At 33.2% G+C, this 21319-nt stretch overlaps 9 protein-coding genes across 9 annotated transcripts; 5 read left to right on the top strand and 4 right to left on the bottom strand. All coding sequences in view use genetic code 12, as the record gives it.

The window, feature by feature from the left end:
* Window positions 1-357: 357 nt before the first annotated feature.
* On the top strand, window positions 358-1962 carry RBF1 (Rbf1p; the record flags this gene model as incomplete). Its single annotated transcript, XM_714028.1, has 1 exon — window positions 358-1962. One exon carries the CDS (start codon window positions 358-360, stop codon window positions 1960-1962), a length of 1605 nt encoding a protein of 534 aa, XP_719121.1.
* Window positions 1963-2209: 247 nt separating this feature from the next.
* Window positions 2210-4828, bottom strand: MNN4-4 (Mnn4-4p; the record flags this gene model as incomplete). Its single annotated transcript, XM_714027.2, has 1 exon — window positions 2210-4828. One exon carries the CDS (start codon window positions 4826-4828, stop codon window positions 2210-2212), a length of 2619 nt encoding a protein of 872 aa, XP_719120.2.
* Window positions 4829-7914: 3086 nt separating this feature from the next.
* Window positions 7915-11310, top strand: CAALFM_C602810CA (uncharacterized protein; the record flags this gene model as incomplete). Its single annotated transcript, XM_714025.2, has 1 exon — window positions 7915-11310. One exon carries the CDS (start codon window positions 7915-7917, stop codon window positions 11308-11310), a length of 3396 nt encoding a protein of 1131 aa, XP_719118.2.
* A 250-nt stretch (window positions 11311-11560) lies between these two features.
* Window positions 11561-12088, bottom strand: CAALFM_C602800WA (L-methionine (R)-S-oxide reductase; the record flags this gene model as incomplete). The annotated part of the gene is made up of 1 exon (XM_714023.2): window positions 11561-12088. The coding sequence occupies one exon, from the start codon at window positions 12086-12088 to the stop codon at window positions 11561-11563; it is 528 nt and encodes a 175-aa protein (XP_719116.2).
* Window positions 12089-12854: 766 nt separating this feature from the next.
* CAALFM_C602790CA (uncharacterized protein) lies at window positions 12855-15062 on the top strand (the record flags this gene model as incomplete). The annotated part of the gene is made up of 1 exon (XM_714022.2): window positions 12855-15062. The coding sequence occupies one exon, from the start codon at window positions 12855-12857 to the stop codon at window positions 15060-15062; it is 2208 nt and encodes a 735-aa protein (XP_719115.2).
* A 365-nt stretch (window positions 15063-15427) lies between these two features.
* MIF2 (Mif2p) lies at window positions 15428-16990 on the top strand (the record flags this gene model as incomplete). The annotated part of the gene is made up of 1 exon (XM_714021.2): window positions 15428-16990. The coding sequence occupies one exon, from the start codon at window positions 15428-15430 to the stop codon at window positions 16988-16990; it is 1563 nt and encodes a 520-aa protein (XP_719114.2).
* Window positions 16991-17421: 431 nt separating this feature from the next.
* On the bottom strand, window positions 17422-18114 carry MRT4 (Mrt4p; the record flags this gene model as incomplete). The annotated part of the gene is made up of 1 exon (XM_714020.2): window positions 17422-18114. One exon carries the CDS (start codon window positions 18112-18114, stop codon window positions 17422-17424), a length of 693 nt encoding a protein of 230 aa, XP_719113.1.
* Window positions 18115-18406: 292 nt separating this feature from the next.
* On the bottom strand, window positions 18407-19084 carry CAALFM_C602760WA (uncharacterized protein; the record flags this gene model as incomplete). Its single annotated transcript, XM_714019.1, has 1 exon — window positions 18407-19084. One exon carries the CDS (start codon window positions 19082-19084, stop codon window positions 18407-18409), a length of 678 nt encoding a protein of 225 aa, XP_719112.1.
* Window positions 19085-19471: 387 nt separating this feature from the next.
* LYS14 (Lys14p) lies at window positions 19472-21250 on the top strand (the record flags this gene model as incomplete). Its single annotated transcript, XM_714018.2, has 1 exon — window positions 19472-21250. One exon carries the CDS (start codon window positions 19472-19474, stop codon window positions 21248-21250), a length of 1779 nt encoding a protein of 592 aa, XP_719111.1.
* Window positions 21251-21319: the final 69 nt, after the last annotated feature.

Below are 21319 nucleotides of genomic sequence, written 5' to 3'. Positions count from 1 at the left end.
CATATTAAACACTCTTCTATCTTTTTCTCTCTTTTTCTACTTTTTATTTAATTCCTTCATATTAACAATTCCTGTTTCCAAAAGAGATTTCCTAACCAATTCCCATTGAGATTTCTATTCAGGAACAATAATTTATTTTATTTGCAGGATTATTGTTTACAAAAAAAAATTACACCAGATAGTTTGTCAACTTGAACCAATTTTGAAGACAAGTTAGGTTGGAAAAAGATAAACATACGTATACACATATAAAGAATATTGGTTGTTTCATATTGTTATTTAAGAAAGAGAGGCACCTCCCCCCAAAAAACAAGCAAAAGATACGGACTTTGAGATTAAATAGAAACACAATCTATCATGTCATCTAATAAGAACCAAAGTGATTTAAATATCCCAACTAATTCAGCATCACTTAAACAGAAACAACGTCAACAGCTAGGAATTAAATCCGAGATTGGTGCTTCAACATCAGACGTATATGATCCCCAAGTTGCTAGTTATTTGAGTGCTGGTGATTCACCTAGCCAATTTGCCAACACTGCCCTTCATCATAGTAATAGTGTTAGTTATTCTGCTAGTGCAGCAGCTGCAGCTGCGGAATTACAACACCGTGCTGAATTACAAAGAAGACAACAACAGTTACAACAACAAGAATTACAACATCAACAGGAACAGTTACAACAATATCGACAGGCTCAAGCACAGGCTCAAGCACAGGCTCAAGCCCAGGCGCAAGCTCAAAGAGAACACCAACAGTTACAACATGCTTATCAACAGCAACAACAGCTACACCAATTGGGTCAACTTTCTCAACAGTTGGCACAACCACATTTGTCACAACATGAGCATGTCAGAGATGCGCTCACTACAGATGAATTTGATACTAATGAAGATCTTCGTTCACGATACATTGAGAATGAGATTGTAAAGACATTTAACAGTAAAGCCGAATTGGTACATTTTGTTAAAAATGAATTAGGTCCTGAAGAAAGATGTAAAATTGTCATTAATTCATCAAAACCAAAAGCTGTTTATTTCCAATGTGAAAGATCGGGATCATTTAGAACTACAGTAAAGGATGCAACTAAGCGACAAAGAATTGCTTACACCAAGAGAAACAAATGTGCTTATCGTTTGGTGGCCAATTTGTATCCTAATGAAAAGGATCAGAAAAGAAAAAATAAACCCGATGAACCTGGTCATAATGAAGAGAATTCTCGTATTTCCGAAATGTGGGTTTTGAGGATGATCAACCCTCAACATAATCATGCACCTGATCCAATAAACAAAAAGAAGAGACAAAAGACATCAAGAACTTTGGTTGAAAAGCCAATAAACAAACCTCATCACCACCATCTTCTTCAACAAGAACAGCAGCAACAGCAGCAACAGCAACAACAGCAACAACAGCAACAACAGCAACAACAGCAACAACAACACAATGCCAACAGCCAAGCACAACAGCAAGCTGCTCAGTTGCAGCAACAAATGCAACAGCAATTGCAAGCCAGTGGGTTGCCAACAACACCAAACTATTCTGAATTGTTAGGTCAATTAGGTCAGTTGTCTCAACAACAATCACAGCAACAGCAGCTTCATCATATACCTCAACAACGTCAACGAACCCAGAGTCAACAACTGCAACAGCAACCGCAACAAACTCCACATGGATTGGATCAACCAGATGCTGCAGTTATTGCTGCAATTGAAGCTAGTGCAGCAGCAGCTGTTGCGTCTCAAGGATCACCTAATGTCACTGCAGCTGCTGTAGCCGCATTACAACACACACAGGGTAATGAGCACGATGCTCAACAACAACAAGATCGTGGTGGTAATAACGGTGGTGCTATTGATTCAAATGTCGATCCAAGTCTTGACCCAAACGTTGATCCTAATGTTCAAGCCCATGATCATTCTCATGGATTAAGAAATTCGTATGGGAAAAGAAGTGGGTTTTTGTAAATTATTACGAATCATTAGTTTGTAATTTTTTTATCAAAGTCATATGACTTCTCTACAGTTCTACAGTGTTTTGTATTTTTCTTTAGTTTGTTTTAGTTATTTTATGTACTTGATTATTTAGTTTCCTTTTAAAGTATTATTATTATATATATTAAAGTTTGGTTTCATATTAATCTAGTTCACAGGTATATAAAATAGAGGGAAGTGTATCAAAGGTGGAAAAAAAATAGACATTTCCGTGTCTCCCTTAGTGATGATGCTTTATTCTTTCTATATTTTCATATTCATATAATGCTTTTCTTAAAGGTTTAACCATTTTTAAACCTTTTTTATAAGTCTTGTACTTTACTAGATCTAATGGTTTATCATTCCCATTATCATCAAACAAAACTTGTTTTTCAAAATCATGGAATCTTGTCAACGATCTCGTCAAATAATATTCTTGTAATATTTCTTCATTATTTAATAATTTCAAAATTTGATCATTAGATAATGATGATGGCGGTTGAATTTGTTTCAAAATATCTTCGTTGGAAGTTCTAGTTTGATCTTCTAAAATGGGTATTATATTATCTTTTTGAACCCAAAGATTGAGTTGTTTAATGTAAAACCAATTGTCAAATTCTAAAGATTTTAACCCTTTGGAATATTCAAATTGTAAACGATTGGTGATTCCATTAGGTACCATTACTGGGATTCCTTGCATCATGGAGAATTTCAAGGGAGAAATTTGGTCTATTTTATAGAAATGTTTACGTCTATCATTGAAAATCAATTGGTTTTCGGAGTTCACTTGTTTCCCATTGTTGCCAGCACCTTCCTTATTTGAATTTGTTTTGGTTAAGTCATCAATCAATTGAATGGTTTTTTCTTGCTTGTATTCTTTAGGGACTTCTGCATTAGAGCTACTCAATGCAGTTATATCAATATAAATCCCTGAATCAACATCATGGAATCTTGCATCAATATGGTTTTGTTCAGCTGAAATTCCACGATTATGGAAATAAGTGTTGACTTCAATTAAATATTTCCCGTATCCTTCACTTGGATTTTCAACTATTAATGTTTGATTATAGTTTTTAGCCAAATTAACTAATTCATCAATAGGCATTTGGATATCAATATCATTATCATATGGGAACAATAACCCATTCCAATACCAAGACAATAATGGACCATGCATAATCCAGGTAATGATCCCCTTTTCCATAGCAAATTTGGACCAATTACGTAATAATCTATCTAAAATGATATTTGTACGATGAGTCAATTCTTGTTGATTCCAATCAGGTTTTTCATAATTTAAAGCACCATTAAAGAATCGCCAATCATAATGCCACCCCCATTCATTTTCACGGTTTCTTGGGTCACCAGGGTTAATTACTGCCATACGGAAATATCTAACTTCATTTTCATCAGTATATTTAGAACATTCTTGTAATCCTTCTAAATACAATTTTTCTTGTGGAGACAATTCATTTTCTGGTTTCCCAGTATATTGTTCAATTTGGGATGCAATTGAAGGTGGTTCCATAAATTTTGATTCTTTTAAAACTATACTATTTTTATCTCTCATATGCAAGAAATTGGTGTATCCAGTTTCATTGGGTGATAAATATTTAGGAACAACTTTTTCATTTAATTGATTCCAAGTTGATAAATAATCCATTTCAATAATATCAGGAACTTCATTTTGATCTTCTGAAGAATCGAAAAAGAATCGTTTCCCATTACGAACAGTATCAATATTTGAATCTTGTTTACGAGTGTAATAACCGTGTGATTCCATATATCTATCAATTAATTTACTGCTTGTTAAACGAGTCTTTGAATTATCAACACTAAATTCAAATGTACCACCATTACCATCCTTTTTATCAGCACCTAAAATGATAACTTTTAGTGGGTTCAATAAATGTGTCATGGTATATGCTTTGGCTTGCATTACACGATAATCATTATCACAATAATGTTCATGTCTTTCATGATCATTGATTATAAACCCTGGGAATTGGGTCTTGTATTTATATCCCATTTTGAAAAACTCTTGGAAAGTTTCTTCACTAATATCTTCATTATCAGTACAGAAATAAGATGTATCTGGATTTGAATGACTATTTGCTTGAATATCTTGACATTTAAGTCTTTGATACATTGGTTTTGAGAATTCTTTGTTTAGCATAGTCAAATCAATCCAATCAACCCAATTAAATGGTAAACTAATGTCCGGTAATTCATTGGAATTGATTTTCCCACCAATTAAATGTTGATTATCATTACCATCAATTAATTGTTCATCACTCATTTCTTGATATTGCATATACAATTCATTCAAGTATATTGATAATGTGAATCTTGGATCGTAATATAATTCATTTTTATTAATCCATGATTCTGCACTTTCGTATTTTTTCAAAAATTGTTTGATTGGGACTTTGATTTTAGTTTCCAGCAAATCGGTATTGGTCATATAATATTTGCCTTGATTCTTTTTGACTGAATTCAATTTAGCATCGACTAATTTTTTGAACTGGATATCGTCATCTGAAAGTGATTGTTGTTGTTGTGTCTGCTGTTCCTTTTCTTGCTCTTCAAGAACAGTTTCGTGTGCATCTTGCTGTTGTTGGTTTGAAGAAGACAGTAGCTTGTCATTATCAGCATCTGTTAAATGTTGTTCTTGTTGTTTATTGTTGTTGCCACTAGTAGAAGAGGTCAACTTCGAAGTAATCAGAGAAATTCTTTCTTTGTTATTGTTATGAATGACTGAAGTGAAATATATCAAATTTATAAACACTAACGTGAATAATATCACTTTAATCAATTTGTTCGACAGTTTCGCCGATGTTATTGATTTAACGAGCGACATGGTTATAAAATGGAACCTTCAACGGTTGATATAAATCAAGATTCAAGTAAAGAAAGAAGTATAATCAAAATACTCTATAAAAAAAGGAGAGAAGAAAATTTTTGAAGAGAAGGAAGAATCAAGGTGGATAACATTGTCTACATATATGCAATTATAATATTACCTGGCCATAATCCATCTATGTGAGATGGTTAATAAATTATAATATTAGCTAAATCATATAACACACACAAAAAACTACACCCACACACACGCAAAAAAGAAATAGGAATTATTGAATCGATGACGAAAACTAATTTGAATTAATTGCCGTCACAAAACTAACAATTGACTATATATATCTTTGCCACAACAACTATAATGTAAACAAGGTTAAAAAATTAAACTCTAAACTTGAACTAATCTTGGTATGGGCCAGTTAGTTGGTTGGTTCTTGTTTTTTATATAGCACTAGATAGCGGTATTTCTTGGCTGCTTTTTTTGTTCATCTTGTTGGTATTATAATTGTTAGGTTTCAGCCAATGTAATAGCATGTAATGTCATGTTACCCAGAAGATTCCATTTATTATATTTGTAAACTAACGACTACTACTACTACCACCGCTAATGCTTTGAAAAAAATTACCCCAAACAAGAAATTGGCGGAGATGAAAAAAAAAATAAAAACTTTTATTTTTAGTGAATTTCTTTTTTTTTTCTTTTGCTTTAGATTGTAGTAGTAGAGCGGTTTGATTGCATTTTGCAACACACAAAATCGGACCGATTGGTGAACAATAGTTTGTGTGGTACCTTTTTTAATGCATGCATAAAGAAATTTGCAATTCGTACATAACACCTGAAACTCTCCTATAAAAAAAACCATACAAACTACCATATAGTTTAAACATTTATATATGCATATTAACTAAACACGGAAAACTCTGACCAATGGGATTTGAATATCTAATTCCATTTCAAGTTAGGTCGCACACGAGATTTAAAGATCAGTTAGCTAGGATTCTAAAAAAAGAAACGTAAGCTTACATGTTTTGTAAGCTGGTTATTAATCAATTATGATGTCGCCGTTTCGAGATTCGCCGTTTCTAAACTCCGTTTATTTGGGGAGCTTTAATTAAGTAAAGTTTAACCGAAATAATACAAGGGGAAATCAAAGTGAAAAAAAAGGGAATTGTAAATAAAAAGCCTTGTTTGAGGCGAACGTGACAAATATAGCAAACTTGACTACAATAGAAGTGATAATTGTGCCTTAAAGAATTTGGAAAACAATACAGGGGTTAGCCAAAATACACACGGCATCGCCTTTTTCATTAACTTTGTAAAATGTTTTAAATTTAAAGATGATGTTTTTAGGGCATTTTTTTAAAGTTTAGATGATTGCCTGGTATTTTGAGAGTATAGTTTAAATCCAATAGTGAAGTAACAATGAAAGTACAATGTTAGTTATACATTCGACAACGAAACATTGTACATCGGAGCAATATAGAATGCCAAGAAAAAAAAATCAACAGTTTAGCATTGGTTTGTTGGTGTGTTAAAGTCACATGACAATAATTTAGATATAATCACAAAATCGCAATTATGTTCAACAAATTAAAAGCCGACTTCAACAGCAAACAACTATTTGGGGGCATTGAGAAAGGATTTACGAATACTAATGATTCAATCAGCTCATAGTAATACAAAACAGAAAAGTATTGACAAGATCAAGTCACGACACTAGACAAATACATCAATAGATATGTAAAAGTGACAAATGTCAAAACGAAAAATAGTAGTGAAACAATTCCGTTCTTTGTTCCTACTAGTTTTGTGCTATACACCTTGATACTTCATTAACAATAACAGAGGACGAAACTATGAGCCACGACTTCATTAGACTTTGCCTTACGTGTTTTAGATATTTGGAAACACTTAATTGCTCCAAACACGGATTTTTGAGACAAAAGAACCAAAAGTGATTTCAAATTAAACTAAAACAACATCACTAAACCCCCCTACCAAAATGGGAAATAAGATTTAGTTGAATCGAAATTTAGGGTGACACCACAAAAATAAATAAAAGCTCTACTTTATGTTCATTCTAGCCGGATTGTACATCTTTTAGATGATGATTCAATTTATTTTGAACGCGTCTTGATTTTATATTGTTTTGTTGAACCAAAGCATCACTCTAAAGAAGTGGAGTAGACTGCTTTTGTCTAATGAGCGTGTTTTCTGATAAACACGAGTCCAAACTTTTGTTGGCCAAATAGTTGTACATGATACTGTAATATCTGTTCGATCTGTAGATCTAACAAATCAGTGTTGCTAATACAAATATAAATCTTGAACACAAGTTTAAGTAATATTGAGTACTTATAAAGCTTAAGATTACTATTTTTCAATTCTTTTAGTCAATACCAAACCACGCGTACTATTGAACGCATATGGCGTTATCTACAAAGATCAACGATAGTCCTCTGGTATTAAGTCTGCACACGTTTCTACTTTTGGAGGTCAAATTGATAACTCCAGAAAAATACTGAGGACAACTCTAACAATTGTTTAATATAATATGATAATTAAATCAATCATCCAATTCCGATGTCAGTGGCTGAAAATGGTAAAACTATAAGAATTAATAAGAAAGGATGATTACGGATATTGAGGTATGTTGTTCAATCAAGCAAGCATTTATTTACTTAAAATAACAATATCAGAACCACTACAGAGGACAATCCAAAATTCCTAATATCCCATATACTCATAATACCTTCAAATGCTCCAGCTGTTGATCAAAAATAAATAAAACAAATAGTGATGGTTACAGAATCTGGAGTTTTGGAGCGGGCATCTCGTGCGATCCACGACGCAAGTATCAACAAATTTTTTTTTCTACACGAGGAAAACGCCCAGCTCAGCTTTTTCTTTTTTTTTTTTGGTTGTTGTTGTTATTTTCCTCATTGTTGCCATAATTATTATATAATCAAGACTCCGATATACAAAGATAACACACTACCAAATTAGTGCTGCTTATTGGATAACGTATTGAAACAAGTTCTATCAAGGTACCATTTCTACACTCATTCTTATTTATACCATCACAAATGTTTAAAGAATGTATTGGTTGCACGCAAAAACGTTTAGATGACGAGCCACAAGATGATAGATCACACGTGTTGTGTCCGATATGCAGAATGTCAAGATATTATAAGGCCTACAAACAATACATAACTTCAAGAATGAGGTCAAAATCAAATTTAAAAAGTACAAGTATCGAACGGAAACTACGAAAATTCATAACAAACAAATTCCATATTATAACTAAACTTTATGCGTTAAAACAATTAACTTCGTCTCATAAACTGAAAGAATACTTACAAGTGAAAAACTTTTTGTTAAACGACCGTCAAATTAAGTTTATTTTCAGTAGCAAAAAAGCCATCTCATCAAGATTGTGTCTTCGTGAAATTGAAAGATTGGAAAACTCCAATGAGGCTCAAGAAGAATTATTACAGCTTGAAGTGACTAGTACTAGTAGCAGCTCATCTTCAGATACTGAGAATAATGAAGCGGCGACGGAAGTTTCTGATAAAACGGGTGATTTGGCTGATGAGCAACCTCCACAAGATAGAGAGCCTAATATCGATACCCACAATAAAGACACTTCTTCTAAAGTGACAGAAAATGATAATAACGAAGATGTGGTAATGAACGATGTTGATAATAATGATAAGCCACACCTGATTGTATCTCAAAATAACGAAGAATCCGAAACAGGTACAAATGACACCCCTTTATCGGCCAATATTACATTAGAGAATCCAAATACTGTTGCTACTGAATCTGGCACACCAACTGTTACTAAGCCTTCGAAATCGAGTTCAAGTAGCAGTTCTTCCGTACCAAGTCACGACATCTCTCCGTCAAATGGAGATGCTCCTATTCCGGATCAACTGTCTTCAACAGTGAAAAGTCCAACCAGTCTTTTAGCACCCGACACTGCCACTGCGGAGAAGCCAAAATCACAGGAAACCAGATTTACCGGTCACACATACAAATTAAAACCAAGTAGAATTGAAAAACCAGCTCATAATGAACGCACAAATGATGCACAATTGCATTCTATAGTTCAGAATTTACAGAAGAATTTAGGTTCTATCAATTTGCCAATACGTCAATCTCCCAATACTGATATGAATGCTACTTCCATTGACACGAGAGCTTCCACACCTTCAACAATCAATTTACCAGAACAGGAGAAAACACCATCTCCAGTTCAACATTTAAGGCAAGCCACACCTTCAGAATCTACTGTACAATCAAATAGTCCAAAAACCTCCACTTTGATAGATAATACGCCACTGGCTATAAATCCAGTGATACAAACTAGTTTATCACCAATCAAACGATGCAGACATTGTAAACAACCAAAACCAAGTGATATGCCTCTCGAGTGCTCATCTTACTCAACATGTCCACGATGTATTATTAAGAGTAGATTGCAAAAAAATAACTTGCAAAATTTATCCAAGTTTATGAAATTATATGGATTTTATCAAATGACCCAAGAATATGATAAACATGAAAAATTAATTAAACTTGCAATGGAACAAGATTCTTACTTGGCAGATCTCGGTTCACGAAAATTTGATTATCCGACGGAGTTAGAGAAATTGAGAGCAGTTGTAAGCAGCCAAATTCAACCACCTGAATCACAACAGAGTGCGAATATAAATTTCAATTCACCCGTCAGTTCGCCCGTCAATTCGCCAGTCATCTCAGCAACCACTTCGAATAGACGAGGTTCGACAGATTTAGAGGATGTTGAAACTAATAATGGAATTATGATACTGGCTGATAGACCACAACGGAGAGAAGAAACTCCCCAACAGGAAGATTCTTCCAATATAGTAAACTCACCTCATTCAGAAAATTCACCCATTCAGGAAGACATTGTGAACCAAGAGAATGCATCTATTCAAGAAGATTCGTATCACCAAAATGAAAACCAAAGCGACCAGCATAATGGTACTGATAAGAATACCTCTTCAAACGAGAATATCGATATTGTTGACGAAGTCGTAAATACTGTGGAAAAACATGCCGAAGGTGATATAAAGATAGAAAAAAATGCTTATGAAAATGATACTGGTCATAGTAATGAGAACAACCCTGAGATAAGTGACGAGCAAGAAGAGAGTGGCAATATAATAGGGGGTAGTAATAACAATGAGAATGTTGATATAAATATAGATATTGATACAAACGACAATAGTCCGCAAATTAACGTGGAAGCTCCAAAAGAAAATACTAATAATCGTGTCAACAACGAACGTGACAATCAAGACCACCCAGGAACTGATGATGTCCGTAAAGATAATAGTGACAAAATTGATCAAACCGGACCTCCAAATAAAAGTGACAGTAGTGTTAAGGTTGAGCCTGGAACTGAAAATAGTCATATCAAGGGGGACGGCTCCACACAAAGAGGCGACAAGCAAAACATTACACATACTGGGACGATAGCTCTTGGAAGTACAAGCACTTCTCTGAATAGTTCCATTCAGGAAATCCGTCAAGTATCTATTACCCCAGCTCCAACCTCATATTCTGCTCCTATTGAATTGAGTTCTTCCTCGGGTTCAACTCCATCACAACCAACCAATGTCGCAAATCATACCCCACAGAATTCAGATATCGATAGGTTGATAGCTAGTATAAACAATACGACAACACAAGGCTATCATACAATACAAAATAGCTTAATACTGCGAAGCACATTACCAAATCATCCACCAATTTTAAGTGGGCAAGTTACAACAGGAAACATTGTAAACCCAAGAATTTGTTCAATTTGTCAAGAAGTACGAGAATTTGATGAACCATTTTTAGCGACGCGATTACCTTGTTGTCCCAAATGTACTTTAAAAGAAGCTTTGTTAAAGAAACGGGGTAATACAGTATTTGGTTCAATAAAACTATATGCTTTAAAACAAGTTTACGAATGGAAAGACTATTCATCTTTCCAATTGAGGACTATGTTTTTGGAACAAGATGCGTATTTATCCCAATTTACTGTAAGACCATTCAATTACGTATGTGAAATGATTCGATTACAGGGACATCCAACGCCATATCCTGCATTCCAACCCCCTCCACTTCCACCATTTTTACAAAGAGATGCAAGGGTGTGTCAAAATTGCAATACTGTCATACTTGATGCTTTCAATGAAATGAAAAGGTATTCATGTTGTGCCAGATGTCTTATGAATGATGCACTTTCCCGTGGTTATAGTCTTGCATTGCTGAATACTGTTAAAATCTTAGCCCTCAAACAAGTTCTTGAAGGTAACAGTTTAGAAGATAATCAATTTGTTTTGAAATTTTTGTTCGATAGGTTCTTGGAACAATACAAAGGCAAAAAGTTTGATTATGAAATAGAGTTACTAAAGTATAAAACAAGAGAAGATGATAATTATTATGAAATTAAGAACGAGTGAAGAATATCTTAGCTCATTTAATGTTTGACTTCATTTTTTTGTCAATTTTACAAGTATAATTTATGTCTATATATATCACAAATATTATGAAAATTGCATTTACTACTTTTTGCTACATTTTTGTAAAGATGGTAAAGGTTTATATGTTACTTGAAGCTACAGCTCTAATACAAATACTGTAATTGTAATTTCAATGACACTCTTAATCCATTATACCCAATTCAACAATGTTGAATTCTTGTTTAACATTTTACAAAGATTGAGCAATTAATTCAGCTAATTTTTCCAAATATTCTTGATCGACCTTATCAAACCCTTCAAGATCTAAACAATCCAAATCAATTACTCCCTTGGTTTCACCATTTTTCACAATAGGAACAACTATTTCACTTTTGGTTTCTCCATCACAGGCAATATGACCAGGGAATTTTTCTACATCAGGTACTAGTTGTGTCAATTTTTTCGACGCAGCAGTTCCACAAACACCATGACCAAATTTAATCAACTGACATGCAACTTTACCTTGAAATGGGCCCAAAATTAATTCAGTAGGTGAGGTTTGACCTTCGTTTTTGTTTTCAACTGTAAGGTAAAATCCAGTCCAATTGACGTTAATATTTAATGATTTGTACGCATGCCATAATAATGATGAGCAATTGGATAAGTTTGCTACCCAATTGTCGGTTTCTAATGCTTTGTAGGAATCTAGAACGTGTTGGAGGGTTTCTTCTTTGGAAAAGTCTCCAGATTTGAGATTTGAATAATCAGCGTGCACCATTGTTACAAGTTGTATCTGTTTTGGGCTTTATAATTCAAATGAGTATAGATAAATACACCTAGAATAGTTAAAAATATTAAATAGTTGTTAGACTGATGAGTAATTGAGTTGTGTTTGGAGTTAAGCAAATTGCTTTCCTTTTTTTTCTTCACTCATCCCTAGTAAAGTGTGGCATTGGTTGGCATCACTCACATAAACTTAAATTGTACTTGTATCCTTTTGACACTTGCAGTATAAATTTCTTGGAAAGACTAAGAAGTACATTCAAAAATGACATTGAAATCTCAAAAATAAACGGATAAGGCAATAACTGACTTTACTACAATTAGATTGCAGTTTTGACAATCGTTATTAGGCCATCTGGTACCTGCGTCAAAATTTCATAGTTTACAAGCAAACAAGTACATATACAGTTTTATTTAAATATAATTCAGATGTAAACATGTCCATGAATGGATTGTTTAGTATCTATTTCATACTTGAAAATTGCTTAAGGAACCCGCTAAAAAACTTGACATTCAAAAAAAATAGTCACGTGAGAGGTCACACGATAATGTTTTATTATTTCTCCAACTTTTTTTACCCGCCTGATCTCCAAATGTTTTAAACTTCTTATCTTTTAATCAACCAAATTTTAACCAATTATCAAATTCCTTTATCAACACCGCTGTTTGAATTTTTTTTCGCCTAATTCCTAGTTTCAATATATTTTCATCACACTATTTACCTTATCGAACCGGATTGTATCGTTTAGCACTGACATCCCATGGAAGCATTTCAACAATTTCTTCAATCACGAGGGATTCAACGGATCAGGAAACAACATCGTCGTCTGACAGATACAATCCGTAGCAGAGCTACAAGTGATGGAAATGTCCGTATTAGTACTATAATGAGTAATATTCGAAATGAAAACGAAGTACATTTTTCTGATTCTGATGATGAAGTGATAATTGAAGATGAACCATTAGGGATAATTCAAATAAATAATGAGATTGATGATGATTTTGATAGTTTTTATAATACCAGGAGTGAAAGTTTTGGTGGTGGAAGGAATCATAACTTTATCATTTCAGATCGATGTAATAATGAAATTGATAAATCATATGAATATGTGGCAGCACAATCTACCACTACACTGATTGAAAGTGTGATACCCGAGGAACTGTATAAAGATAGATTTGAATTCAAAATTCCAAGTCAAGATTTCAAACATGTCAACTATACGGCTATGGATACTTCTGATTATTCCAAGATTTTGCATAAATCACCTTCTGATAAATTTGTTAATTCTTTGAAGCTAAAACATTTTGGTATCAAAAAATTATTTGCTGAAGATTTCCGGAAATTTAAAAATAACCTATCAACAATTATTTCTGATGGTATGGTTGAGTATCTAGTGTTAGGATTGAATTCTGAACTAATAGTTTTTGGTTTTGATGGACTAACCAACTTACCATCCAAACAATTGCTTCGAATAGACACACGTCCAATGTACACCTCAAGCACTGATAGACTAATATCTACATGGCCATATTTTCCCCATACTATCAATTATTTGAAGACTGGTAATTTCAATAACAAGCAAGTTTTGGGGGTATGTTCTGATGATGGTACCTTGTTTATATGGTACACTGAAACAATAATCAACTTAGTGAAAAAATTTGGAAACTCAAAGAAACCGCAGAGTAATGACAATGATCAAGAGACTGAAAATCCAGTGGCAACAGTCACGTTATCTTCTACAGCGTCATCATCAGTGGCAACACCTACCATTGTTAAACCGGATTTTAGAATCAAAACAGAGGCTTCATTATGGGGTCTAGATTTCAAAACTTATAATGGACACAATATTCTAGTAGCTTCTGATAACTCACAGAGTGTTGTTCTATTGTATTATCACCCAGTAGATGAAAGATTCTATAATATTAAGTCTCATCAAATTTTACATAATATTCCAGATATCTCCATTGTGTCATATACTCAAAAAGGAGAGCGACATACAGTACAGGTGTCATGTGTGTCTATATCAGGAGAAATCATTGTGTTTGAATTTAATTTTGCAATAGCATTAGGGCCTTTAAATAAAGAGGAATTTGAATATTTCAGAAAAGAACCTTATTATTATGTTGATGCAACAATGGAACAATTGGAGAATCGAAATGGAATAGATTCTCATGAATTGGCTCAATTAAAGCTGAAGAAATTTAGACGAGTAAAATTCGCTGAACCATTATGTATTTCAAGAGTTGTATTGAGTGAGGACTGCTGGACAGTTAAACCCATGAGCTCTAAATGGTTTTTGCCAGTTGGGTCACTTAAAGATGTATTTGGTGACGATAGTATCGACGAGTCACGTGAATTGAACCGTATAAGGTATGAAACACGATTGCTTAATGCTCTGAGTGGTAAATTTCAATTTTTCCCTAGTAAGACGGTTAATTTTGAGTCTCGATTGGAAGATAATTGTCACAACAATACCAGTACTACCACTAATTGTAAACCAACTACCGTTGATGATGAATACAGAAGAATACATAAAGAATTAGTGAATGGGTCTAGTGATGAATTTTTGCTAGTGTCTACTGCTAAGAAGTTGTCAATGTTTAGGTTCCCTTCACTTTTCTGTAATTGTTCAACCCTGAAAATATTTGATTTAGCAATACCATTTAATGAAGAAAGTAAGTTCACCAATCGAATATCCATTAGCATGGTTGTACCTGAACTTCTGTGTTTCATTGCTGCTACCCAACAAGGATTGATAACAATTATGAGATTATGTTCATATCAAGGGGTTTATGGTATGAGACAAGAACATATTTTCCCAAACGCATTGTCGTTATCATTAGGTTATCATGGATATAGAACTATTATTGGATTAAGTGTAAGAAAAAGAACATTAGAGAAACCTATATATAATTTATATGTTACATATAATGATGGGTTGATTATTGGTTATCAAATTTCAATATAAAGATATTGGTTTGTTATTTGCAACCAACAACTAACAAACTATTGGTTGTCTTTTGTGTTTATATATATGCGGGTGTGTGCCTCAGTAAAAGTTATTTACGCGTTTATGTGTTCGTGTGTGTGTGTAAAAGTAAACAAGTCACGTTTCATTCATCCTCTATTAATGTTTTGCGTCACGTTTTTTTGTCTTTTTCGCGGTTTCTTCAAATTCATCACGGACGGAAAAAAAGAAGAAGAGGTAAGAAGAAAGGAAAATCAAAACAATACTTACGAGATCTTAACACTTATACCACCTACTCGTAGTTATTCACCTTTTAATATTAGGGGAACCAATTTGTGAAACTACATCAATATAGACTATAAACTATGTATTTATCCAACCTTGGTGGACAATCTAGAAAGACGGGTATCAGACCTAAAACAAATTTGAAAACTGATAAATATGGTATGGAAGACGTGGATGACTTTTTCGAAGATGACGATGATGATGGGATAAACAAGCTGAAAGGACAGAAACTGACAATAGCATTACTGCGAGGAGAAGAAGTGTCCAACTATAAATCAACCATTAGTCAACCATTTAATAATATCGCACGTAAAATCAATTTCAATCAAGAAGATGACGAAACATTTAATTTACCATCAACTTCATCTTCATCAGCTACGGTAACCGCGTCATCAGTGTCGAATAAGAAATCCCCAGTGACAACTCAACAATCACCGTTGCGTTCTCCATTACCGGAGCAAGACTATGATTACAATCAGTTTGATGTGGAGGAAGATTATGGTAATATAACTGAAGAAGATAAACAGCCATCCCCACCTCCACCAGTGCCAAAGACAAAGTCAAAAGCAAAAACGAAAGCTAAGGCTTCCACTACAAACAATACCAATACCAAATCTACTAAAGCTGCTTCTTCATTTACTAAAAAAATGGCATTAGGTAAAACCAAAAGACTACCGTCGAGTTTTGATTCAGTAAACACAAGTAGTGTCACCGAATACTATGATGAAGACGATGAAGATAATGATAGGGATTATGGTGAATCACAACAGGATTCAATTGAAGATTCAATGGTTGATTCAACTTTCAATGATTATTCACAACCATCAAGTAATAACAACAAGACCCGAAGAAAAATCATTAAAGAATCACCATTACCATCACCACCACCAGATAATCCTAATGGATTAAGGAGATCTAAACGTACAAGAATCAAACCATTAGCATTTTGGAGAAATGAACGAATTATCTATTCTAAGGATTTAGATTATGATGATGAACAAGATACCACGCTAGCTAGAGATATACATAATATCCCATTACAACTGATTAAAGAAGTGGTACACATACCAGATAATGAATCTGTTGATAATTCAGGATCACCAAATACTAGAACGGGAGCAGCTGGGTCTACTAAAACAAGACTGAATCGAAAACGAACCTATAAACAAACCACCACTACTGCCCCCACTGATTATGATTATGAATCAGATCCAGAAATATCTGGTTCAGAATGGTTTAAAGAAGATAATCTACTGTTGGAAGTTAACGATAATGGGGAATCCAAATTACGTAAAATTGCCTATAATCATAAAGGTGGGAATTATGTGAAACCCACTGATGATAATTATTTAGTGGCATCATTATTTGATGAAGATAAAAGTTTTTTTGCTGGTGGGATGTTACAATTACCTTCGGATGGATTTAAACCACCAGTTACAGTGACGGGTAGTACATATATGTTTAATGTGATGAAAGGATTGATTCAAGTGACGTTGAATGAAAATATGTTTGTTGTTACTAAAGGTTGTAAAGTACAAATCCCTGAAGGTAATGAATATTCCTTAAGAAATATTGGCCAAGGTGATGCTTATTTGTTTTTCGTTCAAATCAGAAAACCAGAAGAAATCGATACCAATTGGTAAATGGATGTATAGATATATATATATGGATAATTTTTCAAATAGCATTAAATATATGATACTCGAAAGATAGCAATAAATATTGTTTACAACTGTGCCGAGTATTTAAATGCTACATTTTGTTTGAAGGTTCACGAGTTAATAACCCTTGTCTTTGTTTTACTTTTTTTGATTGTAATTCGTATATTACATAATACAAAATATCTGTTTCAATCCTGAAAATTGAATAATAGAATAAAAAATGAATTGGATTACTGTAGGTTTATGTGTTTTGTTACTATTGTACTTGTCAATAACATGCACTACCACTCCCATTAATATCTATAATAGTAGGTTGTTTAACTTAAGATCTATTTCTATCTTTAGGTCTCCTAATATAATTCCTCAAATAAAACTAACATTTTGTATTGCTGAAATTTTTTTTATACTTCTTATTAATTATCATATTTATGTACTTCTCCATCATAATAACCAAGAATAGGAATTTTAAATTCACTCGCAGCAACACCAAATTGTTTCAATAACAAAGCTTGTCTAGTATCTAAAACATCACCTTTATTACAAACAACATAAGGTTCTTCAAGAATAATTTTACCGGCTTTGATTTTAGTTGGAACTTTTAATTTGTTTCTTAAAGTTTCTTCTAAAGAATGTGACATTGGAACATCTTCTTCTATGGAAATTTGTCCACCTCTAGAATAAACAATCCCTGCAGGTATAGTAAAATCTATTGGTGCTCTAGATTTGGCTCTAGAATAATCTTGTTTGGAATATGCTTTGAAATAAGCTTCAACAGTTTCTGGTGATTCATCAGTAAATAATAATCCTGGTAAACCTTCACATAATTTAGATAATTGATGTAAATTGTCTTTATATTCTTCTTCAATGGTTTCACCTAATGCCTTTTGTAATACTTTTCTTTTACCTAAAATCAATTTTGATCCAACCCAATCATTTCTAACATCTTGTAATACTGGAGTTCTAATATCATCAAATTGTAAAACCCATATATATTTAAAAGTATCTAATGCAGATCTAACTTCATCAAATAAACGAGTCTTGTTTTCTTTCCCCTTCTTTTCAGTCTGTGCTAAAGTAACAAGTTTCGAACGTTTTGATCTAGGCATTGTTTAATATGTGTCTGTGTGTGTGGGTGTGTTTATAATGAAAATTAAAGGATAGAAATCAATGTGATGAGTTTTTTTAAATTTTATTTTTTCCAACCTCTTCTCAAAGTTTTTCTCTTTCTTCTTCCTTCTTCAACTTCTTCAACTTCTTCTCATTGCGACTTTTCTCTTTCTGCATTTATATATGACACAAAAACCCACAACACATATAAAATACCTGCATATAATGATAACTTGTTTCAGACACCAATACTTAACAACAACAACAACATTGGTTTGCACTTTGTTCAAATTATGATTTCAATCTTCTTAAACTGTCAGAAGAAGAATCTGAAGCTGTGAAAGAAGCATTGACTGTTTCTTCAGATACTACTTGTGACACAATGGTTGATCTGCTAGGTGAATTAGCAGAAAAGTTCAATAAATGTAACGCTGGCGACTCTCCACGATAAGTATATTTAAAATCTCTAGTAGTATCTATAGTTGAATTTAAAGAATAATTGGAACTAGTGATAGATGGAGTTCTTTCGAGAGGAGAGAATTCGAATATTTCCGGTAGTATTGTTTCATATGTTGGAGTTTTGATTAATGGTTCTGGTATTGGTGCCGCTAATGATGAAGGTGAAGACGTCACTATTGACAGCGCTGTTGACGGAGGAAGTTGTACTCGTAAGTCCATTTCAGCTACTCTATGTGGTTCCCTCTTTAGAACTGAAACTAAACCAACTGAAAATACCACTACAATACAAGCATATAAAATAATGGTATTCACAAAACTGTCTTGGTTAACAACACCTTCATCAATTGATGTATCGGGAGTCGGTAATGTTAATGGAGTGGCAATCTTATTACTTTCTATTTGAGGAGTATACTTTTCGGGATTTGGAACGGTTATTCTTCGAAGTTGTTCAAATACAAATAGGATACTCAATTGTATCATTTCAAGTATATATGATATTGATAAGGTCATTTTTATTAAGGCAATGGAAATTGTATTTTGAAAAAGTATAGGTGTAATTATTAGTTATTTGTATATTTGTATAATTTATGTGTAAATGTAGTCAAGTGATAAGAAAACAGAATTGTTTATTTGTTTTTGTTTTACTTGGCTAAAGCTTTGTTCTGCTTTGTTTTGTTTGTTGTTCCTGAGTTCCATACTTTTTGGTCTTATTCTTCCGCTTCTCATTGTTAACACAATTCTCTTTTTTCTTTATCTCTTTACTGTCTCAATCTATATCAGCCTTTTTGTTTTGATTATCCACATCACAGCGTTGCATTTTTTTTTTCATCACATCTCAATCAACCAACTATCATCCCAACCACTACAACTATTCATAAACCAAGTACTGACTTCGTCATGTCACAATCACCATCTTCTTTATCACCTGCTACCGCGTCTTCTTCGGGTGTTAATTCTCCACTGGATCAACCTCCACTTCCTCCGAGAGTTCGTAAAAGTTATAGCCGCAATGGATGTCGAGAATGTAAACGAAGGAAAATCCGATGTCCTGAAGAGAAACCATATTGTTCCACGTGTGTTCGACTAGGCAAACAATGTTCTTATCCATTAGCTGGTGAAAAAGTACTTCGAATATCAAGACGATTGATTAAAGAAGAAATTGAAAATATGGGTAAATCAACTCAATTTTTACCAGTACAATATGATATCCCAAGGAGAATAAAACCACAAACTCAATCAGTGATTAAGCCATCACCATTAAACATTGAAAATTTAATCAATAGTAATGATTTCTTAAATGGTGCTGATTTGAATGTTTTAACTGCCGATTTGAATAATTTAGTTTCCGATATTATAGAAGTATCTAATATCCCCATATTAGAAGAAGATTTCCAATTTGATTTCCTAAATGAACCTATAATAGTCGAACAAATCACGAAAAATGTCCCCATTGACTATATTAAATTACCACGGAAACATGAACAATTATATTGGGAAGAATTTTATAATAATTTTGCCCAGATTATAGAACCATTTCAAGCATATGATACGAAAACGAAGAAAACTTCAAATCCAGCAAGAGATATAATTTTACAAACAGCAGCTACTGAACCATTCTTATTGGCAGCAATATTAGCAGAAGGTGCTAATACTTGTTATCTTAAATATAAACGTCCCGAAGATGAACGAGCATATGGGGCATATTTATCTAAATGTCTAAAATTATTAGAACCGGCAAGAGAAACTGATATTAATGCTAATATTGAAGCAGTTCTTTTAACTTTATTGTTATTGACGGCTGCTACTGCTACTTCACAAACTCAAAAATGGCGACCTCATTTAATGGGGGCTAAAAGCTTATTATTAAAAGCCATCAATCAAAATGTTTCTAAGAAATTTGTATTTTGTAAATATTGGTTTGTTTCAATTGAAATATTAGCTGGATTGAGTACCAATTTAGGTGGAACTTTACAAACCGATGCCGAAATTGATCAATTGGTTACTCCTGGGAATGAATTTGAGATTGAAGTGTTGAGAGACTTGGGTATTATTAGTGATCAAGGATTCAATATATTGATGGGGTACGATAATACATGTCTTGCTTGTTTCCGAGATTTACTTAAAATTTTGAATAAAAAAAGATTGAATATGTACATTGATACCATGAGTTACGTCAAATTGCTTTCAGATTTCTATAATCAAGCAAACATTGTATATATTGATTCACGAGGAGTGATTGCTGAAAATGAATTGACAAGATACGTGCCTGGATTACCAATTGAAGAACTAAGAATAAATAATGCTAGTTATTGGATTAGTTGGCAAGATATTTCTCATCAATCTTATGTATTATCGTCATTAATCATGATTTTAACAAGATTTTTCGTCATTGATGTTTCTGGGTTAGTTGATAAAGTCATACAATTTATACATTATCTCAATCAGTTTTCTGATGTACAACAACATGCTTCTCCATATTTGTTATTAATGATTCAATGGCCATTATTGGTGACGGGGTTAAGTACCACGAAACTTGAACAAAGACATTTATTACTCAAATATTTCTCCATGGTGGGGCAAATTGGTGCTGCTGCTGCTAATGTTTCTATACAAATCTTACTAAAACATTGGAAAGGGACAATTGATATTGAAAATGATGATACATTGATATACTAAAAAGTATTTGGTTGTCTACAATTAGGAAAACATTTAAAAGTCTGCATGTATTGTTTTAGTTCTTTATTT

Source organism: Candida albicans, chromosome 6 (genome assembly GCF_000182965.3).
Source record: "Candida albicans SC5314 chromosome 6, complete sequence".
Classification (NCBI taxonomy): Eukaryota; Fungi; Ascomycota; class Pichiomycetes; order Serinales; family Debaryomycetaceae; genus Candida; species Candida albicans.
Note: the sequence above shows the minus strand (reverse complement) of the source record. Positions and strands in the feature narration are given on the sequence as shown.